This window comes from Trachymyrmex cornetzi, unplaced genomic scaffold (assembly GCF_001594075.2).
Source record: "Trachymyrmex cornetzi isolate Tcor2-1 unplaced genomic scaffold, Tcor1.1 scaffold138, whole genome shotgun sequence".
Taxonomy (NCBI): Eukaryota; Metazoa; Arthropoda; class Insecta; order Hymenoptera; family Formicidae; genus Trachymyrmex; species Trachymyrmex cornetzi.
This window is the reverse complement of record NW_017295960.1, coordinates 362849-382182: the sequence shown is the minus strand read 5'-3', so window position 1 is coordinate 382182 and position 19334 is coordinate 362849. Positions and strand designations below refer to the sequence as shown.

Sequence of the window (19334 nt, the reverse complement as noted above, 5' to 3'; positions counted from 1 at the left end):
CTTTAACGAAACATAATGCTCTTATTTTGAAGATTTGACAAACTTCGATGTCATACTTTACGGTGCTCGCATACGTTTAACAACCCGTTGTTTGTGCTTTTGATGATATTACCTGGTCGCACTCATCGAAAAAAAACAATATTATATATCTTTAATTCTCCTAATACAGGCAAATACTTCCAATTCCATTGTGTATCATTTCTTTATTGAAACTATACATAAATTAACTTCGCTTTATGTATCTTGAATATTTATGTAAAAAGTGATCGTTTAAACAACCTTAGTCAGAAATGTTAGGCACCTTATATTTTTTCATTTATCTATTTGTTTACCTCCATTATTCGTTTTTATTATTACCATTATACATAAATTTAAAGGAATTTTAAATAAAGTAGTTTACCGCAAATGCAATAAACCGATTTTTAGCTAAATCTTTATACATATAAAATATGTAATATTTTTTGTCAAGACTGTCTGAGAATAAGTTTTCAGACAGCAATAAAAAAAGCATAGACAATTCGAATAATAAATTATTATTTTACATTTTATTTGTCAATGTTGTCCTCCACATGACATCAATATACATCTTTTCGTTATAACACTTCAAAACTTCCTTTAAAGTCCGTAGTTATTCTGAATATTATTTCCACTAAGTGTTCTCGTCATATTGAAAATGCTTACCTTTTATTATGCTATTTTAAAAACATCATTAAATCCAATAAAGCCAGATTTAGTAATAATAAGATAAGAGGCTAAACTTAACAATTCCCTTCTGTCGGTGTAATTACTTTACTGAGAAAGATATTTTCGACGAAATTCAGAAAAATGTGACGAGTTCTCTAAACAGTATTCCAACTATGGAATAAAAAAAATGTTTTGACAAATATTTATAACTAAGATGTATGAAGAGTACTGATATCATGGAAGACTACTTTGAATGGTAAATATAATATCCCAGGTAGAAATGTAGTCTCGGGGAAAGCCTGGCACTAGATATTTTTCCCCTAGTGTACCTTGGATCTGTTCAGGAAATCTGCCCGTGGCCCATGCGTGATTGAAGACGGCGGGCATGGACATATGCTTGCTCCAAGCACCAAGCTCGGTTTTTACGGTTTTTATTATATTTTCCCGGATTTCAACCCAGGGCCCCCATTATACCCGGGTTTTCTTCGGGATTTTTCAGTGATAATAATAATAATAATAATAATAATTTGCAATATTAGTACATAAATATTTCTTTCTTTTAATTTCATATTTTATTAACGGTTGATATTTTATCAACATCACTATCTTCATTACTGTTTAATCGTGAATATTTGTTCTGTACAAATTCACTTTCGTCACACACATCACTCTCGGTTTCCATATTTACTATTTGTTTGTCCAATTTTTTTCGCTCCGGATATTTTCGGTTCTTTACTACACGAGAAGCCGCTAATACGTGATCACTCATTTTTATGCGCTTTAAACTTTTTTTTTACTTTCGTATTACTTTTCGAAGTGTTCTAAAGTGCTACTATTGCATACCACAAAAAATATCCAACGTTGCAATAATTTAGCCTATAAGTCAAAAATAAAACAACGGGCTATTCCTCGCCTGGACTTGGCCAGCGCCAGAGAAAAAACAGAGGCTACAATTTTAATTAAAACGTGGGAAAAATCATGGAAAATATCTAGTAAAAATCCAGGAACTGTCCAGATTTGCCAAGCTAGTATTTCCCACACTGGCCCAATATATATTCATGGAAAAATGTAGGCAACTTCTACCTGTGGGATAATATTCGGAGAGATCTGTATTATTTTATTACCACAGTCCGGGTACTTTATTGTAAGACTACGAGTATGTATACCTACATCGATTTTAGTGTCAATCCTACCAGAGTCACAAACTGAAGCCATTATTTGCGGAGTTAGTTATAATTTATACATATATAACTTGAAACAATTTCAGATATTAGTTACTCCATACAACTTTATATACTACTAATGTATTTTTGTATAGAAAAATTTATAAAGTGGAACTTACTTATCTTCGACACTCGTTTCGTAGCGGTACTGAACATTAAATAACAACGTATAGGCAACTACATATGATAGATACAATATGTATATCTAGCAACTAAGTACACGTAAAAACATCTTGTCAGAGGAATTCTTATTTCCTTGAGCATTCCAATCGATACGTTTTGCGTGGAAAAAAGTTACCCCATCCCCCCGTTGATAAGTTGTACCTTTCACGTTCACCTTTTATCAAGCGTGACGCGCAAAAATTGCTGTTAAGGGTTTCCAGCGTACATAGTATTTTTCTCTATTACACCTGCTAAAATATTAATTCGTTCCTCATATCAAAGACGAGACGGGACGGGAAGTTTAGTCAATTGCGTGTTGCCAAAGAGAGAGGTAAAACGTTACTTTTGAAATTATGGCACTCGTGTGGAAAGATTACTACAGTAGTACAAAAAGATTGTTGTTACTTTTTGGCCTGTGGCCTTATCAGGAAAAACGAACGAGACTCTTTCGAGTGCGTTCGTTGACTCTGATCATTTTTTCGCTGATCGTTCCACAGGTTCATCATAATATTTTTACAATTCGTTACACTAGATATAAATCTGATGATAAACAGGTTGTATAAAAAAAATCAATTGAAGAACGCAGTATATACATAACGTATCTATATCTGTTACGCTCGCTTTATAGACGATATATTACTCGACAAAATTAAGGATAGATCCTTTTTATTATTTTCATAATTAACGAAACGAATAAAAAATTTATATTAAAATGCACGCGTATCAAAATGCATGGCATACACAATTAAAAATAGAGTTTTATCAGATTTTATCTGCGAAACTACACCATAAATCGTTTCAAGTTACTTTTAATAAGAATACTTCCAGGTGGCCCAATTTTTTCATTGCGATGGAAACGCGCGATGTATTAAAATGACTATACCAATGTTTATATTGATGGTTGTAAATCTGGTGAAACTATACACATGTATATTTAACAGTAGCAAAGTATACCATTACCGAAATTTATATTAAATATTTGATCGAAAATTATTCAAATTTTTGCTATCCTTTGCGATCTCGATCGTCTTCGATCGTTGAAATGTCCGATATAATTCAATATTAATTGATGATATTTTTAGATCAAAAGTCTTACTGACCATTTATATGATGACTGGGAGAAGTTGAATAACGCGGAAGAATATGAAATTATGAAAAAATATGCCACGAACGCAAAATTGATTACTTTGGCATATATCTGTAAGGATAAATCGCTCAGTTTTCTTTTTATTTTAACGAGTGATGTACGATCATTTCATTTTGTTGTAGTATATGTTTCTTTTTGTATGAAGGGGTTTGTATTATTTACCGTCATGCCAAAATTATTGAACATCGTTTTACCCCTTAACGAATCCCGGCCTCTAAATATGCTTTACGATGCTTATTACTTCGTGGATAATGAAAAATATTACTTCTACATTATCTTTCATTGCTCTGTGTTCGGGACTATAGCTAATATGGTGGCAGTCGCGCACGATTGCACTTTTTTTATTTACATTGAACATGTCTGCAGCCTCTTTGCTGTGGCTGGGTAAGAAAAATTAATTTTTTTTTACATTGATTCTAACACGATTGATCGGGAGAGCGGAACTACTGCTTAAATGTTTACAGATTTCATCTTGAGACTTTATCACTTAATGTCCGTAACAATGCGAATAATTGTTTAGATGATCGGAAGATCTACAATCGGAAAATAGTTATCTCTGTTCGTGCACACTGGCGAGCTTTACGGTGAGTACACACAGTATTGTATTAAATAGAACGTATATTATACATTTAAAAAAATAAGAGGGAGACAGGAAATTGTACTGAATTAAATACCACAAAATTTCATTCCATTGGATAGATTCGCGGAGATTCTTGAAGACATCTTTTGTATTGCTTTCGCAGTACAAATGCTGCTAGTTACTGTAGCGTTGACCATTACTCTGCTACAAGTACGTATCTACCTATTAGTTATCGCAATTCAACTTGGTATCTGCATATTTCGTGCGATATTATTTGTCGTTCGTGTTGCATTACTCGCGGTTATATGATTAACAGCACTGTGCGACGTTTTTAAACTTTTTTCGTGTTTCTTGACATATAATTTTGATAGACTTTTCTCGTCGATTACGAAATTATATTTAAAAATAATGTAGCATGTCACAAGCTTTGGGGGAAACCAAGTGAGAAATAAAAAAATATTTTTTATCACTTTCAAAGTAAAAAACGGAACGTCATAGAAATTCGATTATTATCGGAAATCACCTATCACATACTATAGAATAAAATCCTTGTAGTACAGTGTGTATACTGAAGCAACAGATTAAAATATCGTATTTTTTGCATTTAAGGTTGTGTTACATTACGGTGACATTAATGAAATGTTGAAGTACCATTTTAAAAAAATATTAACAATACAAGGCAAATGAGAGTAAAGCGCGGTAATTGGAGCGCAGATACAATTATAAAAACTTGTGACAATTTCTTACATAGATGTATTTAAGAAACTATGTTAAAATTCCGTTTATTCCGTTTATTCTGAAATTTTAACATAGTTTCTTAAATACATCTATGTAAGAAATTGTCACAAGTTTTTATAATTGTATCTGCGCTCCAATTACAGCGCCTTACTTTCATTTGTCTTGTATTGTTAATGTTTTTTAAAATTTGAGAGTTATTATTAAGCTTTTTATTTCAAACGTTTTTAAACTTGTTTCATATTTTTTGATGTGTTATATATGACTTGTTTTATGTATTTGATATGTATTAATTCTGATTTCTGGTAGATTACGAAATTGTAATTAAAAATATTCTGGCATATCACAGACTTCCGAATAAAACCGGGCAAAAATAAAAAAAATTATTTATGCATTTTAATTATTTTAATCGTGCGATATAATGAATCCTTCCATCACAAAATAGAATATGAACTACAGATAATTTTAATTAATGACTTCATAAACGCTCTATATTTAAATAATTTTCTATTATGTAACCGATTACGATCCTTTTAAATTTATTTTTATTTTTAATTGTTTTATGTTTTACACTGAGGATGATATGATAAAGGTCGAAACATTTGTATATTAAATGTTTATATTGATTGAATTGAAAATAGATTAATCATTAGCAATTAACAACTAGCATTGACTCGTCTTTCTCGTTTTACAATTTTACTTTTTAGAAAATATTGTCCTTTGGTCATTTCTAAAGTTGTCTAAAAAAAAAAAAAAACGAAACGTCTAAAAAATTCGTTATTTTCTAAAATCACTTGCTATTTACTATAAAGCAAAATTCTTGTTATACAGTGTGTGTACTAAATAAAAAAAATAAAATATCGTATTCGTCATGTTTCAGATTTCGTTACTGTATGGCGAAAAGAATGAAATGATGAAGTTCCTGGCGTATATCTTTGTTCAGGTGGTACACACGTTCTGCTTCAGTATACTAGGACAGAGATTGATTGACCACAGCTCGATATTAAGCGATAAAATGTAAGATTTTAATCACTTAATATCGGTAAAATCGAAAATTTGTTGACGACTGAGATTCAAAGTTGTTGTAGATACAATTCCTCCTGGTATGAAATATCTGCGGAATCACGAAGGCTGCTTCTGTTCGTGATGCGAAGGAGCTTGCAACCTTGTTTTTTGAGCGCCGGCAAAATTTATGTCTTTTCTCTGAAGAGCTTCTCCACGGTAAATGTTATTTACCAAATTTATGTTTTTACATGTTCCTTTGAAGTCTCTCTTAAGAATACTGGCATTTATTTTAAAGGTAATGCAGTCTTCTGTTTCGTATTTTACCGTACTTGCATCCTTCCAATGATCAATGGTCAATATGTAATTTGGATAGTATCTGTACAACCACAATAATATTATAGTAATAGAGATCGTGCAGTGGAAATAATATTTACATTATACACATTAATTTTATATTTTTAATCTCATTTTTAATCTCATTTTTACACGGAAGTTACAAACTATAAGAAGATATAAGCAAAAATAAAAATGGAAAAATGGGTAAGAAATGCTATTTATTTTAAGTACTGAAATATGTTCATTTTTTGTTCGGTTTTAAAAGAAGAATATTAGGTAGGATAGATATTGGGCAGGTAACAGTTTTTTAGTTATGAACTGGATTATATTTGCATCTAAAGTATATAATACATAATAATGTCGTTAGCGTGAGTTGCAAAAATAATTGGATTCAAATCTTTAACTGATAAAATTCGATTTAATGTTACGCCAAAATCATGGCGAGCATGTCAAATGAGATCACAGAAGCTAATTGTGATGGTGAAGAGTGTACAACCGAGTTTTTCAAGCACCGACGAGATCTATGTCTATATACTGCCTAGGGAGCTTTACGTTAATATGCGCAGAATTATCGTGTGTTTGTGTGTGTGTGTCATAGTATTTCTTTTACGAAACATAATGATCTTGTTTTGAAGATTTTGCAAATGTTGATGCCATACTTTACGGTGCTCTCATTCCTTTAGTAGCTATTATATTTATTTGTGCATCTGACGATATTTTCCGGTGGCATTTGTCGAAAAAAACAATACCGTATGTCTTTAATTCTCCTAATATAATTAAACACTCCTAATTCCATTGTTTATCGTTAATTCTTTATCAAAATTATGCGTACATTGACTGTTGTTATGTGTATCTTGAATATTTAATATTTCGGATAAACAATCTTAATCAAAAATGTTAGACGTCTATATTTTTTCATTTATCTGGAATTCTTTTACTTTCACTTAGTTATTTAATTAGTCCTTCTCAGCCATAAACTGATTATAACTCCATAAGAAAATAATTTAAACTAACGCATAATTCGAAATGTTCTATGATTTATTTTCGTTAGTCAAACATTGATAATAAAGTTATCCATATTAGTCATCTAAATTTTGGCTTGTTCAATTTTTGACCTGTTATACCTTCTATTCAATTATATTTGCTACGCATATTATACGCGAACTAGAAATTAATATAAATTTTTAATTTTGATACTATTTTATATATTTTATTTAATAAAATGTCTAATGTATGATATAACACTTTAAAACTTCTCTTAAAGTCCGTAGTTTGAGTGTTATTTAGATTTTAGAACATTAGTTCCTCTAAATGTGTTGTCGTCGTCTTGAAAATGTTTATTTTTTATTATATTTTTAAGAAACATCATTAAATCCAATAAAACCAGATCTGGTACTAAGATAAGTGGCTGATCTTAACAATTCTTTCATTGTCAAATATTCGGACTGAGAAAGAGATTTTTGAGACTAGCCATTTATTTTAATCGTCAGAATTGGCTTTTTCGGATTTCATGCTGTTCTCGAAGCACAAAATCATCATAAAAATTACACCTTTTTTTGTTCAAGGTTTCGAGGACATTTAGATAAATTTGACGATTGCTCTAGGTAGCACTCCAACTACTTAAATTAAAATAAAGTTTCAACGCTTTATAACAGAGATGTATGTAGTATATGGATATCATAAAAGGCTACTTTGGAAGACAAAATAATGTACGATAAACTAATTTAAGTGGCTAAAATTTAAAAACAATATTACAAAGAGAGCATACACTACTACGCAAGGTCTTATGAGCGAAACAATATATAGATTTATTAAATATAAAAAGAACAATTTCAAAATATATATTTTAGAATATAAACGTTTCAGTTTTAATTAGATCATCTTCAGTATACATATGATAAATACATTAATTTCAACCAAGGTATTATCGCAATTAATTTGACAGATGCCTTAAATTGTGAGAATAGAGTCTTGTCAGTTCCAATAAAAACTGACGTGAAAATAATGTAAAATTCGTGGAGAAGTTTGTCCTTTTTCATTGTTGACACAGTCCGGAAACTTTATTGTCAAACTATATATACCTACATGATTTTAGTTTCAATTTTTCCAGAGTCACAAATTGATGCCATTATTTGTGGAATTAGTTGTAATTTACATATGTAACTAATTGAAACAATTTCAAGTATTAGTAACGGAATATAATTTTCTACAGTACTTCTGTATTTTTATATAAAACATTTATAAAAAGTAGAAGTTACGTATTACTGATCCTTGTAGCGGTACTGAACGTAGAATAACATTATAGTACAAGCAACTACATATGACAGATATAAAATTTATGTCTAGCAACTGAGTACACGTAAACGCATCTTGTCAGAGGAATTCTTATTTCCTTGAATATTCCGATCGATATGTTCAATACGGAAGAGAGTTGGCCTGTTCGTTGATAAGTTTCCTTTCATGTTCACATTTTATTAGACATGACACGCAAAATTGCTATCAAAGGTTTCTATCGTAAGTAGTACTTTGCTATATTACACCTACTAAAATATTAATTCGTTTCTCATAACAAAGGCAAGACGAGAAGTTCAGTCGATTGCGTGTTGCCAAAGATAAAACATTGAAAATTATGGCATTAGTGTGGAAAGATTACTACAGTATTACAAAAAAATTGTTGTTATTCTGCGGCCAGTGGCCTTACCAGGAAAAACGAGTGAAGCTTTTTCGAATGAGCTTGATAACTCTTACCGTTTTTTCGCTGATTGTTCCACAGGTTGTTCATAAAATTTTTAATAGTCACTATACTAAACTTAAATCTGAAGGTCAATAGGTTGCGTAAAAAAATTAATTAAAATACACAACGCGTATGTATATCTTTTAAGCGCGTCTTATAGACGATATATAATTCGACAAAATGCAAGATAGACTCTTTTTATCATTTTGTGAAATTATTGTATGAAAAATGTATTTTAAAATGTACGCGTATCAAAATACACGAGATATGAAATTAAAAATAGAATTTTATCCTGCGGAACTGCATTACAAATCATCTAAAGTGAGTTTGAATAAGTATACTTCTAGGTGGCCCAAATTTTTCATTGCGACGGAAACGCACGATGTATTAAACTGACTATACCGATGCTTACGCTATCGATGTTTACGTTTGTGGTGAAACTATACGCATTCCAATTTAACAGTAACAAAGTATGCCAATGCGGAAATTTATATTAAATATTTGATCGACAATTATTCAAATTTTTATCATCCTTCGCGATCGCGATCTTCTACGATCGTCGGACTGTTCAGTAAGATCCAACATTCAACGATGGCATTTTTATTGTAGGTCAGAAGTCTTACTGACCATCTGTGTGACGATTGGAAGAAGTTGTATAGCGCGGAGGAATACGAAATTATGAAAAAATATGCCACAAACGCAAAATTGATTACTTTGGCATATTTCAGTAAGGATAGATAGTTCTGTATGATTTTTATTTTAACAAATGACGGACGATTATTTCGTTTTGTTGCAGTATATTTTTATTTGTGCTCTAATCTGGTCGTGTTACTTTCTCTCGTACCCAAATTACTGGACATCGTGTTACCCCTCAATGAATCCCGATCCATAAGTATGCCTTTTGAAGCCTATTATTTCGTCGATAAAGAAAAATATTATTTCTACATTATGTTTCATATATGCATGGGCGGGACTATAGCTCTTACGGCGGTAGTCGCGCACGATTGCACGTTTTTTATGTACATTGAGCATGTTTGTAGCCTCTTTGCTGTGGTTGGGTAAGAAAAACTATATATACTTTTTTATACGTTGTTTCTATCACGACTGATCGGGAGAGCGGAACTTGCGGCTGAAATGTTCACAGATTTCGTCTTGAGACTTTATCATATAAAGATCGTAACGATGCGAATAATTGTTCGGATCATCGGAAGATCTATACTCGGAAAATCGCTATCTTCATTCATGCACACTGGAGAGCTTTACGGTAAGTACACAATATTATATTAGGTAGATCGTATGTTATACATAAAAATGAAAACGAAACTAGGAATTATACTAATGTAAGTACTAATGTAAGTACAAAATTTGTTTCCATTGGACAGATTCGCGGAGATTCTTGAAGACATGTTTTGCACTGCTCTCGCAATACAAATGCTGATAGTTGTTATCACATTGAGCATTACTCTACTACAAGTACGTATCTATCTATTTGTTGTTGCAATTCAACTTGGTACATGCATATTTCGTACGATGTTACTTGTCGTTCGTGTTGCATTACTCGCGGTTATATGATTAACAACAACATGTGACATTTTTAAACTTTTTTCATATGTCTTGACATGTAATTCTAATAGGGTTTTATCGTAGATTATGAAAATGTATTTAAAAATACTCTAGCAGTCTAGCATGTCACAGGCTTTCGGCTTTAAAAAATTAAAAAATTATATTTGGCCATTTTTTAAATTGTTTAAAAAACAGAACGTCGTAAAGATTCGGTTATTATCGGAAATCACTTGCCATATACTATAAAATAAAACCCTTGTATAGTGTGTGTGTGTATACTAAATCAAGAGATTAAAATATCGTACTTGTCATGTTCAAGGTTGCGTTACAGTACGACGAAATTCATGAAATGTTGAAGCACCTGACGTTTATCTTCGCTCAAGTATTGCACACGTTCCTCTACAGTCTTCATGGTCAGAGATTGCTTGATCACAGCTTGCAATTAAGCGACAAAATGTAAGACTTTATGTAATCACTTAAAATCGGTGAAATCGAAAATTTGCTGACGACTACAAAGATGTCCCAGATACAATTCCTCCTGGTATGAAATACCTGCGGAAACACAAAGGCTACTTCTGCACGTGATGCGAAGGAGCATGGAACCCTGTTTCTTGAGCGCCGGCAAGATTTATGTCTTCTCTTTGAAGAGCTTTACCACGGTAAATATTATTTAGGCAACTTATATGTTGTTTCATGTTTCTTTGAACTCTCTCTTAAGAATATTGTCCTTTATTTTAAAGGTTATGCAGTCTTCGGTGTCCTATTTTACCATGCTTGCTTCCTTCCAATGAGCATTGATCAATATATAATTTTGGATAGTATGCAATTACAATTATATTATAGTAATAGAAATTATGTAGTGAACAAATTATACTTAAATATTTATTAGAATATAATCTATTTCTCTTCAGCATATAATGTATAGCCAAAAAGAGGACTTGGTTTACAATTTCCTCTTACATTAGTCTTTTTTATCTATCCATACCTTACACGCGCTGTTATTTTTTATGTGTTCTTTACTATTTTATTATTTTACTATTTTACTATTTACCACCTTAGCTTACTATCCACTTATTTCTTTCCTCTATCTGGATTACACAAATATTCAAAATTTTATGACGTAAAAAAGTTAATTAAAATTTACAGGTATATATAACATAATTTATTTTGTCGAATTATATCTATTAAGTTCGTCTATAAAGCTATAATCATTTCATGAAGTAAAAAATATATATTAATATAAGGCATTCGTATCAATATACACGACATATAAAAATAAAATTATAAATTTTTCCTGCGGAACTGCATCATAAATCGTCTGAAATAAGTAAAGATTCTTCTAGGTGGCTCAAATTCTTCACTGCGACGGAAACGTACGATGCATTCTATTAACTATACCAGCGTTTATGTTGATGGTTATGATTTTGTTGAAACTATACACATGCCAGTTTAACAGTAGCAAAGTACGCCGAAATTTGTATTAACACCGAAATTTGTATTATAAATTGATTAAAAGATTATTATTCGAATTTTTATTATACTCTTCTTTTATTATTCTTATTTTATTATTTTTTATCATCACGGATTTTTTTTTGATTGTCGGACTGTCTAATGAGATTGAACATCCATTGACGGTGTTTCTAGATAAAAAATGTTATGGACTATCTGTGTGACGATTGGGAGATATTGAATAGCACGGAGGAATATGAAATTATGAAAAAGTATGCCACGAACGCAAGATTGATTTCTTTCGCATATGTCTGTAAGGAAAAATCGTTCAGTACCTATTATTTTTATTTTTATGAATGACACACAATTATTTCGTTTTGTTGCAGTATATTTATACTTATCCCTCAGTGCGTTCATATTACTTTCCCTTGTACCCAAATTGCTGAACATTGTATTACCCCTCAACGATTCCCGACCTATAACTATGCCTTATGACGTATATTATTTCGTGGACGAAGAGAAATATTATTTCTACATTATATTTCACATCTATGTGAGCGTCAATATGTCTCTTACGGCGGCAGCCGCACACGATTCCACGTTTTTTATTTATATTGAGCATATCTGCAGCCTTTTTGCAGTGGTTGGGTAAGAAAGACAATTTTTTTTTACGTTGTTTCTCTCACGATTCAAGGAAAGATCGAAACCGTCCCTTAAATGTTCACAGATTTCATCTTGAGACTTTATCACGTAAGGATCGTAACGACGCGAATAATAATCTATCGTATAATCGGAAAATCGTAGTTTCCATTCATGCACACTGGCGAGCTTTACGGTAAGTGCACAATCTTGTATTATGTAGAACGTGTTCTATAAATTTAAAGAAAAAATAACCAAAAATTGTACTATATAAGTACCACAAAATTTGTTTCTATTGGACAGTTTCGCGAAAATTCTTGAAGACATTTTTTGCACTGCTTTCGCAGTACAAATGCTGATAGTTACTGTAACATTGACTATTACTTTGCTACAAGTACGTATCTACCTATTTGTTATTGCAATTCAACTTGGTATCTGCATATTTCGTGCGATGTTATTTGTCCTTTGTGTTGCATTACTCATGGTTATATTATTAACAGCACTATGCAACGTTTTTAAACTTTTTTCATATTTCTTGACATGTAATTTTTATAGGCTTTTCTCGTCGATTACGGAACTGTATTTAAAAATAATCTAGCATGTCACAAGCATTCGAGAAAACCAAGTAAAAAATAAAAAAATTATTTTTCATCACTTTCAAAGTTGTTAAAAAAACCGAACGTCATTGAAATTCGATTATTATCACCTATCACATACCATAAAACAAAATCCTTGTAGTACAGTGGGTATACTGAAGCAACAGATTAAAATATCGTATTTTTTGCATTTAAGGTTGTGTTACATTACGGCGACATTAAAGAAACGTTGAAGTACCTTGCGTTTATCGTTGCTCAAGTAATACATACTTTTTGCTACAGTCTGCAAGGTCAGAGACTGATCAATCACAGCATACAATTGCGCGACAAAGTGTAAGATTTTATAATCATTAATAAATTTAGTGAAATTGCAAATTTGCTGACAACTGAGATACACAGTTGTTGTAGATATAATTCTTCCTGGTACGAAATACCTGCGGAATCACGAAAGCTGCTTCTGTTCGTAATGCGAAGGAGCATGGAACCCTGTTTCTTGAGCGCCGGCAAGATTTTTATCTTCTCTTTGAAGAGCTTTACCACGGTAAATATTATTTAGGCAACTTATATGTTGTTTCATGTTTCTTTGAACTCTCTCTTAAGAATATTGTCCTTTATTTTAAAGGTTATGCAGTCTTCGGTGTCCTATTTTACCATGCTTGCTTCCTTCCAATGAGCATTGATCAATATATAATTTTGGATAGTATGCAATTACAATTATATTATAGTAATAGAAATTATGTAGTGAACAAATTATACTTAAATATTTATTAGAATATAATCTATTTCTCTTCAGCATATAATGTATAGCCAAAAAGAGGACTTGGTTTACAATTTCCTCTTACATTAGTCTTTTTTATCTATCCATACCTTACACGCGCTGTTATTTTTTATGTGTTCTTTACTATTTTATTATTTTACTATTTTACTATTTACCACCTTAGCTTACTATCCACTTATTTCTTTCCTCTATCTGGATTACACAAATATTCAAAACTTTTTGACGTAAAAATTTTAAATTTTATGACGTAAAAAAGTTAATTAAAATTTACAAGTATATATAACATAATTTATTTTGTCGAATTATATCTATTAAGTTCGTCTATAAAGCTATAATCATTTCATGAAGTAAAAAATATATATTAATATAAGGCATTCGTATCAATATACACGACATATAAAAATAAAATTATAAATTTTTCCTGCGGAACTGCATCATAAATCGTCTGAAATAAGTAAAGATTCTTCTAGGTGGCTCAAATTCTTCACTGCGACGGAAACGTACGATGCATTCTATTAACTATACCAGCGTTTATGTTGATGGTTATGATTTTGTTGAAACTATACACATGCCAGTTTAACAGTAGCAAAGTACGCCGAAATTTGTATTATAAATTGATTAAATGTTATTATTCGAATTTTTATTATACTCTTCTTTTATTATTCTTATTTTATTATTTTTTATCATCACGGCCTTTTATGATTGTCGGACTGTCTAATGAGATTGAACATCCATTGACGGTGTTTCTAGATAAAAAATTTTATGGACTATCTGTGTGACGATTGGGAGAAATTGAATAGCACGGAGGAATATGAAATTATGAAAAAGTATGCCACGAACGCAAGATTGATTTCTTTCGCATATGTCTGTAAGGAAAAATCGTTCAGTACCTATTATTTTTATTTTTATGAATGACACACAATTATTTCGTTTTGTTGCAGTATATTTATACTTATCCCTCAGTGCGTTCATATTACTTTCCCTTGTACCCAAATTGCTGAACATTGTATTACCCCTCAACGATTCCCGACCTATAACTATGCCTTATGACGTATATTATTTCATGGACGAAGAGAAATATTATTTCTACATTATATTTCACATCTATGTGAGCGTCAATATATCTCTTACGGCGGCAGCCGCACACGATTCCACGTTTTTTATTTATATTGAGCATATCTGCAGCCTTTTTGCAGTGGTTGGGTAAGAAAGACAATTTTTTTTTACGTTGTTTCTCTCACGATTCAAGGAAAGATCGAAACCGTCCCTTAAATGTTCACAGATTTCATCTTGAGACTTTATCACGTAAGGATCGTAACGACGCGAATAATAATCTATCGTATAATCGGAAAATCGTAGTTTCCATTCATGCACACTGGCGAGCTTTACGGTAAGTGCACAATCTTGTATTATGTAGAACGTGTTCTATAAATTTAAAGAAAAAATAACCAAAAATTGTACTATATAAGTACCACAAAATTTGTTTCTATTGGACAGTTTCGCGAAAATTCTTGAAGACATTTTTTGCACTGCTTTCGCAGTACAAATGCTGATAGTTACTGTAACATTGACTATTACTTTGCTACAAGTACGTATCTACCTATTTGTTATTGCAATTCAACTTGGTATCTGCATATTTCGTGCGATGTTATTTGTCCTTTGTGTTGCATTACTCATGGTTATATTATTAACAGCACTATGCAACGTTTTTAAACTTTTTTCATATTTCTTGACATGTAATTTTTATAGGCTTTTCTCGTCGATTACGGAACTGTATTTAAAAATAATCTAGCATGTCACAAGCATTCGAGAAAACCAAGTGAAAAATAAAAAAATTATTTTTCATCACTTTCAAAGTTGTTGAAAAAACCGAACGTCATTGAAATTCGATTATTATCACCTATCACATACCATAAAACAAAATCCTTGTAGTACAGTGGGTATACTGAAGCAAGAGATCAAAATATCGTATTTTTTGCATTTAAGGTTGCGTTACAATACGGCGACATTAATGAAATGTTCAAGTACCTAATGTATATCTTTGGTCAAGTATTACACACGTTTTTCTTCAGTCTACAAGGTCAGAGACTGATCAATCACAGCATACAATTGCGCGACAAAGTGTAAGATTTTATAATCATTAATAAATTTAGTGAAATTGCAAATTTGCTGACAACTGAGATACACAGTTGTTGTAGATATAATTCTTCCTGGTACGAAATACCTGCGGAATCACGAAAGCTGCTTCTGTTCGTAATGCGAAGGAGCATGGAACCCTGTTTCTTGAGCGCCGGCAAGATTTTTATCTTCTCTTTGAAGAGCTTTACCACGGTAAATATTATTTAGGCAACTTATATGTTGTTTCATGTTTCTTTGAAGTCTCTCTTAAGAATATTGTCCTATATTTTAAAGGTTGTGCAGTCTTCGGTGTCGTATTTTACAGTGCTTGCATCCTTCCAATGATCATTGATCAATATATAATTTTGGATAGTATGCAACTACAATTATATTATAGTAATAGAAATTATGCAGTGAAAAAATTATACTTAAATATTTATTAGAATATAATCTATTTCTCTTCAGCATATAATGTATAGTCAAAAAGGGAACTTGGTTTACAATTTTCTCATAGTCTTTTTTATCCATCCGTTCCTTACACGCGCTGTTATTTTTTATGCAATCTTTACTATTTTATTATTTTACTATTTTACTATTTACTACCTTAGCTTACTGTCCACTTATTTCTTTTCTCTATCTGGATTACACAAATATAAATTGCTCTGTACTACCTTAACTATTAATTTTTCGCTACTTATACATCGCAATTCGCAGCTTTATTTTACAGTCTTTAATTCTTCAGTCTTTATTCCCCTTTTCGCCTCTCCCTCTAGCTTCTTTATTACTTTGGACGGATCTACGCATCTATTTTAGACTTAAAGCGTTTTCTTTCTCGTCTCTTTTCATTCTTAGTATTTACTCTTTATCTTTCTTTATGACCTTATTCTTAATTCTCGAATCATTCTGGGTCTTTCGTGTCCATGCCCATTTCTAATAGTTTTCATTTCTCATATATCTGTGAACATCGCCCTATGCCTTCCTCCCTCCCCAAGGAAACAAACTTTATGATGGGGGGACGATAGGGAAACAACGGCGACAAAGAATCTCTATGTGTTGTCGAGCAGTACGGTCGCAAAGTTGCGTGAGAAACCGAAAGACCCATATGTGTATAATTGGTAGGTGTCTTTTTCACAAGTAAGTGAATCAGTTATTTTGCTATTTTTGTATTGAGTAGGCTTATTTTATCGTGTCTATATTTTTTTGCTGTATTCACTACGAGAAGCCGATACGCGAAGTCCATTTATCACCGATATACAGCGAACGCATACCATAAATAAATTTAATATTTTCTGTGGAAATCACTTTTTTAATATTTCTGTTTGCATTAATAATAATCATTTTTGTACTTTAATAAAATCAAAAACAGTTTTTTCTTTAAAAATACTGTATTTGTCCACATTAAAAATATGACATATTTAGATGCTCAAATAATTGCACTTTTTTGCATCTGGCTCCCGTAATATTTTTTTTTGTAAACTCTGATATCTGTACAGAAACATCCTACAATGATTTGTTTTGGTACATAGATAGCAAAGTGACAATTTTTATATTAAAATTATTTTCTTTTTCTGGTGCAGAAAGTAATTTTCATAATTTTCCTAAACATTTTTTCCAATGTTTGCATAGCCGGATAATTTAGTAGAGATCTTAAAGAATAAGTGTGAATTTTTACAAAATTTTTCGAGCACTTTTAGAGCCTTAAAATCGAGTCGGATACGAATGATCCATGTGTGTCGTCCAAAGGTACCGAAAATAAGTGTATGGATCGAGGGTTAATATCATCCAGCTCCTACTCCATAACCTATCTATAATTTTTCCTTTCTCTTCACCTAACTCATTGCACTTCCCCTTCAATTCCTCACATTCTCTCACATAATGTTCTATATTATTCCTACCTTTTCCACAGAATATACATCTCACCTCTTCCTCCCTCATCTAATCAATATTTGTCAATCTCTTCCATATTCCCACACCTTAGTTTTACTAATAAGAAGACATAAGCAGGAATGGAAAATAAAGAAATCGGTAAGAAACCATGACATCTAATATAAGTGTTAAAATGTATTCATTTCTTGTTCAACTAAAGGGGAAGTTATTACGCAAGATAACAAGTTTTAGTATTATCAAAGAATATGTCTCTTTGTTCTACAGTCTACGAATTTTATCGTCAAATCACGTATGTATGTAGATTTTAATGTTAATCTTTTTGGCATCACAAACTGATGCCACTATTTCTGGAGTTAGCTGTACACAATAATTTGTATCACCTACAGAATTTCACGTATGAATAACAGAATATAATCTTGTACAGCCCTAATAAATTTTTATATAGGAAATGTAATTTAAAAGGAACTTCTCAGTAAGTAGATTTCTATTTTGAATTATTTCAGTAACGTTGCAACAATGTTACAACATTATTGCTGAAATGCTCTGAAATGTTTCTTGGTTACTGGATTACTCATTGTCCATCTAATGCTAAATATTTCTGAAATATTTATAAAAGGTTCCTAGAATTCCAAAAATATTTCAAAATATCCCGAAATATTTTATATACAAAAAGCAACTTTCAAATATTGGTTAAAAATTCCATTTGTACCTATATCGTTACATATTTCAAGAATGTTTCGTACATGTATATTCCGCAAAATTTGAATTCTCTAGAAATTTCAGATGGTCGTCCAAATCATTTTTAAACAAAATTGTACAATAAAGGACATATTTCATATGTTTTCACTTTGGAGTCAAATTTTTAGGCTCATCTCATAGACGGAATGCTGCGTTCCTTGTATTATTTCAGATGATTCTTGTTTACGAGTAAATGCTCTTTGTCGTAGCCCTTTGTCGACAGAGATATGTACCTATTGTTCGCTCGTGAGTGATTTTCGTGATATATATGAGAAGTATTCATACAATATTCTAAAGATTTTATCGACATTTGTACATTTTGTGATTATTTTTTTACTGTTCCGGAATATTCGACACATTAAAAATACGAATCAAACTTTGTATGATTATTTAGCGTTAACTGGGCGCCGACACTTGTCTCATAACAATACTGAACATTACGTCTAGTAAAATATTTATTCATTCTTCATAATAAAGATAACACAAGAAATTTTGGTCGACTGCGTATTGCAAGGGTGAAACATTGTTTTGAAAATTATGCCATTCGTGTGGAATAATAACAACAATATTATATAAAAAATATATTGTCCTTCTCCGGTTAATGGCCTTATAAGGAAAAGTGAGCGAAGCTTTTTCGAGTGAGCCTGATGATTATGATCACTGATCACTTTGTCGCTGGCCGTTCCATAGGTTCCGGAAAAATTTCTCATAAAAATTTTTAATATAGTAGATTTGAATGTACATTTAATATACTAGTTCTAAATTTTATGACGTAAAAAAGTTAATTAAAATACACAGGGTATATATAACATAGTTTATTTTGTCGAATTATATCTATTAAGTTCGTCTATAAAGCGATAATCATTTCATGAAGTAAAAAATATATATTAATATAATGCATGCGTATCACAATACACGCATATAAAAATAAAATTATAAATTTTTCCTGCGAAACTGCAT

At 31.3% G+C, this 19334-nt stretch overlaps 3 protein-coding genes and 1 pseudogene across 3 annotated transcripts; all 4 read left to right on the top strand.

Moving 5' to 3' along the window:
* The first annotated feature begins 3220 nt into the window (after positions 1–3220).
* Positions 3221–5882, top strand: LOC108770972 (odorant receptor 67a-like; annotated as a pseudogene).
* A 3402-nt stretch (positions 5883–9284) lies between these two features.
* On the top strand, positions 9285–10843 carry LOC108770973 (odorant receptor 9a-like). Its single transcript, XM_018522788.1, has 6 exons — positions 9285–9333; positions 9403–9664; positions 9751–9870; positions 9989–10079; positions 10489–10625; positions 10696–10843. Exons 1-6 carry the CDS (start codon positions 9285–9287, stop codon positions 10841–10843), a joined length of 807 nt encoding a protein of 268 aa, XP_018378290.1.
* A 1039-nt stretch (positions 10844–11882) lies between these two features.
* Positions 11883–13409, top strand: LOC108770975 (odorant receptor 9a-like). The gene is made up of 6 exons (XM_018522790.1): positions 11883–11931; positions 12005–12266; positions 12346–12453; positions 12561–12651; positions 13050–13186; positions 13262–13409. The coding sequence occupies exons 1-6, from the start codon at positions 11883–11885 to the stop codon at positions 13407–13409; spliced, it is 795 nt and encodes a 264-aa protein (XP_018378292.1).
* A 1041-nt stretch (positions 13410–14450) lies between these two features.
* On the top strand, positions 14451–15977 carry LOC108770974 (odorant receptor 9a-like). The gene is made up of 6 exons (XM_018522789.1): positions 14451–14499; positions 14573–14834; positions 14914–15021; positions 15129–15219; positions 15618–15754; positions 15830–15977. The coding sequence occupies exons 1-6, from the start codon at positions 14451–14453 to the stop codon at positions 15975–15977; spliced, it is 795 nt and encodes a 264-aa protein (XP_018378291.1).
* The last annotated feature ends 3357 nt before the right edge of the window (positions 15978–19334 follow it).